This window comes from Scomber japonicus, chromosome 10, assembly GCF_027409825.1.
Source record: "Scomber japonicus isolate fScoJap1 chromosome 10, fScoJap1.pri, whole genome shotgun sequence".
Lineage (NCBI taxonomy): Eukaryota > Metazoa > Chordata > Actinopteri > Scombriformes > Scombridae > Scomber > Scomber japonicus.
In genome coordinates this window covers 23,345,096-23,353,988 of record NC_070587.1, presented here as the reverse complement: position 1 = coordinate 23,353,988, position 8,893 = coordinate 23,345,096, and the positions used below count along the sequence as shown (strand labels likewise).

The 8,893-nt window shown below is 39.1% G+C and overlaps 1 protein-coding gene across 1 annotated transcript; it reads right to left on the bottom strand.

Moving 5' to 3' along the window:
* Nucleotides 1-320: 320 nt before the first annotated feature.
* Nucleotides 321-8,522, bottom strand: seh1l (SEH1-like (S. cerevisiae)). The gene is made up of 9 exons (XM_053326325.1): nucleotides 8,348-8,522; nucleotides 7,235-7,285; nucleotides 6,962-7,108; nucleotides 6,655-6,866; nucleotides 4,308-4,406; nucleotides 4,061-4,201; nucleotides 3,672-3,826; nucleotides 2,370-2,523; nucleotides 321-519 (listed from the first exon to the last, which is right to left on the bottom strand). Exons 1-9 carry the CDS (start codon nucleotides 8,456-8,458, stop codon nucleotides 342-344), a joined length of 1,248 nt encoding a protein of 415 aa, XP_053182300.1. The 5' UTR covers nucleotides 8,459-8,522; the 3' UTR covers nucleotides 321-341.
* Between the last annotated feature and the right edge of the window lie 371 nt (nucleotides 8,523-8,893).

The following is an 8,893-nucleotide window of genomic DNA, read 5'->3' as shown; positions in this document are numbered from 1 at the left end:
ACATTCCTTGACAATAAAAAACACTTGTACACAAATCTAAATATGGGAAATTTTGTTCTTAGAAAATGGTTATCAAAATCCTTTTTTTTTTTTTTTTAATAAATTGAGCATCTAAAAAGATCTATATAATACACATTTTACAATTCTGTCTTCATGACAGCATCCAAAACATTTTATAATTTACGCACAGACAAAAAAAATGAACAAAACAGAGAAAAAAAATACAGGTCTTTATTAGAAATGAATGGCAGCTGTGTGACCCATCCCCGCCCCCCTACCCCGTCCCCCCTACCCCGTCCCCCCTACCCCTGATAATTTCAGTTAAAACACCCAACAAACAACTACTGCCCTTCAGCCTCAGGTAAGGGCACAAGTGCTCTAGAGGAGTATCTGTAGGGAAGAGCCAGTTGCTGAGACTGAACGGGCTCAGCATCACAGTGCTCTATGAGGGAGGAGGGAGGCAGCAGGTGACCATACCTGGTCCCTTCTCTGGGAGGATCCAGAGGCGGAAAGAAATACCTGAAGCAACAAGAGATGGGAGGAAGACGAAGACGCACAAATACACATGGATGGAAGGGTGGGGGGGGGCGAGGGTGGGGGTGGAAAGACAACATTGGAATACAGAAGGGAAACACATAAAAGGAAGTAGAAAATGAGAAATTAAAAGCAGAGCAAGGGAAAGGATGCATGAAGGCTTTAGGAATAAAAGATGGAGATGAAAATGGCAGACAGGGTAGTGATTTTTGTTAAAAGAAAAAAAAAAACACTTTGTAGAATCAAGACAAAATGGAGCCCTCAACCAATAATACCCAAGTTTTCATCTCACATACTGCACGATGCATTAAGACAAGGGCAAACAGTAGCTGATGCACAGGAGACATTAGTAATACGCAGGATGCTGGTATATCTTTGGAGTGGTCAGCTGCCGCAGGGGAGGGACAAAGGGAGCTCTCTTGCCAATCCTGCATGCAACAAGCAGTACAATACCACATTACTGCAACACACCCCCATGACCACACTCTGTTCTGTCAACAGGTAATGCAAGAAAAATTGAATGCAAAGTCTTTTTTTTTTTACAAACTGCATGATAAACATTTAATTTGGTTGTGAAATTAATTATTGTTATTTATTAACACACAGTGCAACAGTTCTCATGTTACTCAGGTTAGAAGTGACTCCAGAGTTAAGTCAAAAAACCACAAGGAGGGTAAAGACAGGCATTGGTTATTATATTACTGCAAGAGGTTTACAGGTTATTGAGTTGAACATAAATACAGCCACATACCGAAAAAAGAAAAAAAAAAGTGTTGGATTGAACATCATTTCTTACTGGCACTTTTAATCCCTGCTTAATATAACATCAAATGGTCAAATCTGTTCATTTATAATCCAAATTTTAAAGTGAGTGTATGTTGCTTTGGCTGAAAAGTGGCCACTAATTACAGGATAATGATGAATGCTAAAACATTGTATAATAGTAGAGAAGTTTGCCTATCTAAACATAAGCCTCCATATGCTTCTAGTCATACCAGACTAAGTGAGGCTGGAGCAACAAAAGCCCTGAGTGTACTGAATTGAGCAGGGGTGTATTTCATTTTTTTTTAAATAAAGAAAAGAAAAAAAGGAATGCGTTATCTCAACTTTCTAAAGTTATGTTACATAGCCTCTCTTTAAAGTAGCACACGTCAATGGCTGTATTCATACCCATGCTGTACATTCACACTATTTTCCGATGTTACTATAGTTGGTTAATGAGGTTTATTCAAGCGGTCCTTCTGCTCAGCAAAGAGTTTGGCGATAACTGCTTAGAGATACATTCAAATTGACAAGTTAAATGAGGAGAGAATGACTGCTCATCTTGAAATGGAAAATAGTCCCAAAGATTGTTGAGATGTTTGAAGACAGCAGCTATTAAATTTATCAATATTAACAAAATAATGTTAAAATGATTCTGCTTCTTATCCCAAAAATATAGTTGTAGCATTTGCAATAATAGCCACATAATAATGTATACAGTTTATTTCGCTTGATGAACCAAAGAAAATAGTTAACCTTAACACTGACATATTACAAGCATCAGTACAAATCAAGAGGAAATCATTTGTTTAACAAAAAAAACAAAAAAAACAACGTAACACATCCGACTCCGCAGGCTTTGAGGCAAACAACATGTAATTGCTGGAAGCCAGAAGCCAAGCTCTTTGCATGAGTGCAGCACATTGGGATGAGATCAGTTTGGACCCAGGAGCTTGTCAGTGAGAGCGGCTGCAGTCCCAGTCAGTGTGAGGCATAATAAATGAGTTGTCAGTTCTGACTGGCACGGGTCGGGCTGTGGGTGAGTGGCGTCAGACTTGCACCGCACCACCTACCTTCCAGCGGACATCCCGTTCAGGGCGTTCTGGGAGGTCTGAACGGAGGAGCCCACCACCATGCTCATGGCCGTGGGCTGACCGGACGTGCCGGTGAGTGGGCTGCCGTCTCCTTTCAGGATGCCCGTGCACTTCCAGTTGTCCATGTAGTTAGCTGAGAGGGGACAAGGTTAAACTTTTAACGTGACTCCAATAACACACGTCCAATCGTCCTCTGTACAGCCAAGCAAAAGCTACTCTCAATGCTTCTCTAACAAAGTGTTTCCTTTACAAACATTTACCATGTATTTAGTTTGTCACTACTTCTAAGTGAGATGAAGAAAACAAGGACATATGTTTATTTACTTTGTTTAAACATGTGTATTTGAGTTTAATGATTGAAATAAATTAAATTAAACTAAAATATGCATTTCATTAGTTGTGTCAAATGTGTGCATAAAGATAAAGTTAATAACTAGTGTCTCGTATTTGTTTATGTCACTCTTTCTTCTAAGTCTGTGGAGAAAGAGACAGAATGCTACAGTTTCCCTCCACTATTCATTAAAACTCACATACAAGATATAGAAGACCTGAAAGAATCAGTTACCACAGTGTTAACGCGTGACTTCCAAACAAAAAGCCAGTAAAACATCCCTAAAAATAAAGGAAATTTGGTCGTCAAGAGTGGTTCTCAAACACTTCCTGTAGACAGTTGATCCAAGGTGTACACCTGTGAATTTGACTAATTCCATATCATTTGAATAACTTTACAACATTTGTGCCTGAGAGGGGGAATCAAAGAAGCGAAACTACATCAACCGATTCATTAAAACTGTAGCACATCACTACATAGATGCTGCATAGTTGTCCTGTTAAAGTCTACCTGCATTGGGAGCTGCAGTGTGCTGACTTTTTTCTGCTGTTACAGGTTTTGTTATTTGGTCTAGCACCTGCTTTCTTATTCCGGATGTGTGAGTCTACTACACAACTTTTTCATGTCTGTAAACACTACACACACAATCAGTCAAACACAGAGAGCCTTACAGGGTGAGCTGACAGCTTCTTTTTTTTTTATAGCAATGGTGAGAACTGTTCTTTACCCTTTGTAAATATGTCAGCTCTCATTGTGAAATTAAATTCATCATTCATACACTTGCTAATAACAATGGCTCATGCACAGTAGGTAAACACCTGTTGAGAGTCTTCTGTTCACTGAACTAACATTTTAAAAATGCGGCTTTGTGAGCTCAGTGAAGCTGTCAGTAAAATTAAACAAGCAGACAAATGAGCAGTCATCAACTGGGACTAAAAATAGCCTCCCACCTTTCCAGAGGCGCACACAGCCGTCATCCCCGGAGGAGGCCAGCAGGGTGCTGGTGATGTTCCAGCTCACACGCCACACCTGGGAATTATGGTTGTCAAACTGAGCCACGATCTGCACTTCAAACTTGGTGGGTCCCGTAGAGGTGCTCTCCTTCCTGGATGGAGATATAGAAAATCAATTTTTGTGGTGCTGTGGTTTTTTCAGTTCTGTCACTTTTTACTGTTTAAAATAGAAGTGTTACAGAGGTGCTAAATTGGATGAGATGAAAATGAAGTCACTGATTCATGCGAGATGAAGGATTCCAGCGAATACACTAATCTTCGTCCCTTTGTGCACTTTGGAAACTTCATCTTTGAAAATAGTGTGCAAAAAAATGAGAATCAATCACCTCATAGGAACAAGCTTAAAGATTCTGACATCTTTTGTTGCTATGGCGAGGACGTGGAATGATCTCCCCAGGTTTGGAGCGAACGCAATGTCATGTACCGCATCTGTGACAGTCATCAGGGTCTCCGCTTTAGCATATTTCCTGTTCAACATAGGCAAAAAATAATAATTAGTTAAAAGTTTCTCACAATAGAATTAGGCATGTTCTACTTTTGAATGTGGTGGTGTATTTATGAAGGAAAACTTACCTTGTGTTTTCATTGTACTCGTAGATCTGAACTTTCCCACCGTACGTTACGTTGCTGTCGTCACTCCCCACTGCAAACATAGGTGGGTGGGCACGAGAGCTGGGCGGTGGGGGAAACAACATAAGATTTAACAGACACACACTCCACTGCGCAAGATCATAGTTCAGACTAGGGCTGGGCGATATATCGAGTATACTCGATGTATCGCGGCTTGTTCTCTGTGGGATGTAGAAAATGACTATATCGTGAATACTCGAGTATACATTCAATTTACACGCAGTTTGTTTTTAGTCGCGGCCCGTTGAACTACAGGTTTCTCTCACTCTCTCATCTCTCCGCACAGAGAGATAAAACAAGCGCACCTAGTTACGTACATCACATTCTGTTGTGCGTGCAACGTCATATGCCCGGTAGCATGTAGCAGCAGTAGCACCGATCTCAGGTCGCGGGAGCAGCAGGTGATATTGACAAGTGGAGGAGGGAGATTAATTCCCAAAAAAACAATTCAGGATCCATCATCTGGCGGTGGTTTGGGTATAAGAGTAGGACGTTGAACAACAAACCGTAATATGTAAAGTACGCCATAAAAGCGTCACCACAAAAGCTGGTAGTACAACAAAGTTATATCACCATGTTTGCTTGAAACTCTGCAAGAGCACATCTCCGGCCAGTGACATATTGAAGAAAGCACTGACGCAACTGAGTCTAGCGTCTTCTTTTTCCAGAACAGCAATACGACTAAAACAGTCAAAAACAGAAGGAGATAACGTCCGCAGTAACACACCACACAGAGAAAGACATGGCCCCAGTGAGTGTGGTTAAAAGCCCGGATTCAGAAAGATCATCGACACACTTGATATAATCTACCTAGCAGAGACAGCTCTACCTTTATATCCTAGTGGCATTATGCACAAAATGTGCACTTTAATTTAGTGTTATTTTGATATGTCATATTAGTTACATCATGCATAAAAGACACTTTATTTGTTTTGAAATGACATGTTTGTGCCACTGCTTAATAGCTGTTTAATAAATACAGTTTTGATGAATTTGTTTAGTTGTGATTTACGCTTTTGGCATGAATGTTTAAAATCAGCATATATTAATGTAGTATGAACAATGTTTTAATGTAGAATCATCATACTGGTATGATTGTATGCATCAAAGTGTTAATTCAAGGCTAAGGCAAAATATCGAGATATATATTGTGTATCGTGACATGGCTCAAAAATATCGGGATATTAGTAAAAGGCCATATCGCCCAGCCCTAGTTCAGACTTTTAAAAAGGCAAAGCTGCAAAAAAAAAACAGGCACTTTAAAAAAGGTCAGTAAGTCAAGTTACAGTATGTCTCGACTTTAACACAAGACTGCCAGAATGTCTGACACTGCACAAAGTAGTTGATGTAACATTTCTTTCTTATGGATTAAATAATGGATAATGGATCAAAATCTAAATTCTTAACTTTTTGCTACCCTGCAAAGTTTGTTAATGAAGCAAAGTTACTATTCATTGGTGAAATTTACCAGAAAGTGTGTTAGTTTCCCACCCAACCAATACATTCTGCACATACTAGGTTTGTGTGTCAATAATCTGTATCTGTGTATCTCTGTAACACTGTATGTCTGAGCAGCTTAGTTAGTTAAAGTTAAGAAAAGGTTAAAAATGCAGTTGTGTGCCAAGATGTAAATGGGCACAGGTTCAACTGAAAGGCAACAAAACCAGATCTATGATGAAATTACCTTTTTAATGCCAAACCAACATACAGTGACTCATAGGAACACGGCACAGTAACGCTTAGTGTTCGTTATTAATCAAGAAATGGTAATCAATTAAATTCATTTCACCTTTCAGATTGTGCAGTTCAGCCGACTACGAAGAGATTTTTAGAAATAGCATTGGAACAATTCAGTCTGTTTATTTATTTATCATATGTTTTTCACTCAAATCAGTGTTATCGTAATTTTAACACAATTGTGAATATATATATATATATATATATATATATATATATATATATATATATATATATATATATATATATATATATATAGAAAATATTATACAGCACTGAATAATACAGTTCATACTCTGACTAAGTGGGGTAAAAATCCATATGTTGGTATGTGCTCTGTAAAATATTTGGTACACAGTTTCATGATTTAAAAAAAGCAATAATGTTGCATCTATCAATTTTAAAAGCAGGTAGTTTATGAGGTTGTTGGAGGGCAGTGGAAGCATTGTAAGTAGGAATTCTAGGAGATAACCACTATTAATTGTTAATCACAACACAATCTGGAAGTGTTGTGGGGTTCCAAACACTTCAATGTCACAAAACTGTTAGCTACCTGGAGGGATTCCAAGAGATACAGCTGCAGCTGAGCTTGCAGGAGATCTCGTGCTGCAGGGACCACTGACTCAGGTTCATGACATCAGGAGCCTCATAGATCCTCACCACTCCATCCGCAGAGCAGGTGGTCAACATCAGGCCCATGTGTTTAGGGGCAAACTTCACATCAGTCACTGAAGTTCTACTGTCCACCAGTGTGGTTCTTTTTATCTAAAACAGAAGAATGTGAAATACTCAGGGTCAGATGTTAAAAGAAGAGTATAGTGACATTTAACAGTACAGAAGAGTGACAGAGTTGTACAAACCCAGTGGCTCAGTCCTCTCTGTTTGTCATTTGACTCTCCGACAATCTCCTCCCAGACAGCAGCTGTTCTGTCAAAGGAGCATGAAGCTAGAACCTGCCCAAATTCTGGATGAGCCCAGGTCACTCTCCACACTGATCCACTGTGTGTCTGTGGAGAGAGGGAGAAGAACATCTGTAAAATCAATATAACCCTAACCTGGTTGAAGACACCAGATTTCAAGCTGCAACCATAAAAGTGAATGACTGTTTAGAAGTGATGGTGCAGGTGATCTACCTTCCAGCTGGCTGTACAGTGCCACTCTCCATTCTCACTTTTGTCCCAAACCTGAGAAGAACAAGATGACAAAATAAAATGTTATAAATGTTGCTGTACAAGTACCTGTGTAACATTACACATTGTGTTAAAGTCCTCCTCCACTCAAAAATATGTTTTCTTCACTGTGCAGACAATGTATGTGCTGAGTGGGCCTAGGAGCATGATTAGGGACACTGAAACTAATTTGGGAGCCAATCCTGGTCCAATATTCAATTTGCACAAGTGTAACGTGGAAACATGAAGCCCTCAGTACACATACATGGAAAATGGACTTCACAGTGAAGTATGAGACATCTTGTGACCAGCAGTTAACCCTCTGAAATGATCTAATTAAACATTTGCATATGGATTTTTAATGAGGCAGAAGGAGTAAATGCCATTTTAAGGGTTTTAACAGGGTAATTACACTTTCTGTGGAAAACCATATTGAATACTGAATATTGTTCCAGGAAGAGCATTTCTGTGTCTTATTACATGTCTGGAGGGGATTTAAAGCTATAAACATAACACACACAATGCGTTGGGTGACTAGAATAAACTGTATACTTTGATACGAAGCTTTACATCAATTGTTCGTCCACAAATACTTTGGTGAGGAGTTAGTGAATAAGCAATGTGTTGCTAACTGTAGTGTTTACATTCACTACATGTGTGCTACAACACAGCTTATCTAGCTTGTATGCTACATTCACGTCAGCTAGCAAACTAATAATAATGTATTTCATTTATACTGCGCCATCTATAGTGAAACACTATTAATAACAGTATGAATGAGTGCTACAGTATTAATAACATAGCACACAACAGAAAGACAATAGTAAGGAGAGTTAAGCTGACATAGCCTTCTGAATAGAGAGGTCTTTAGGCCTTTTTGAAGCTAAAACCAATGAAAAATGTTGGACTTAGCAGACAGACTTAGCTAACTGTCTGGGTTAGTCAACTACAGGTAGCAAACGAGTCAGTAGCTTCAACAGGTTGCTAAGGGTGTGGAAAATGTGCTAATGCTAACAAGCTAGCCGCAGTGGCTAACGTTAACATTAGCAAGCTGGTGCACACTTGATGTTAGCTCACCTTCACACTTTGGTCACTGGAGCAGGTTGCCATTCTCCGGCCGTGGAAATCATACGATACATCGTGAATGAGATCTTTATGATCTGCTGAGATACTACGGGCTACAAACATGATTACAGCTGCGATAGGGCAATAATAGCCGGCAGGCCTGTCATGTGTCCACTAAATGTGTATGTGTGTGCTTGGCGGGTCCTGTGTGTAGTGAGTGTGTGCACCGGTGTTGACCACACAGCGGCGCACACACTCCAGTTTTAAAACAACGCATGTTTCACTATGTGTTACTTAAACCTGTCAAATCTAGAAGGGATTACCAATGAGACTCCAGAAAACGTATTAATACACAGTTTCAGATTTGTTTTTTTAATTGATGAAAGAACATAATTTCAAACAAACACATCAAATACAATATAGTAAAAGGCTATATATGTGTATGTATACATCAAATACAATATTGTAAAAGGCTATATATGTATACATCAAATACAATATAGTAAAAGGCTATGTATGTATACATCAAATACAATATAGTAAAAGGCTATGTATGTA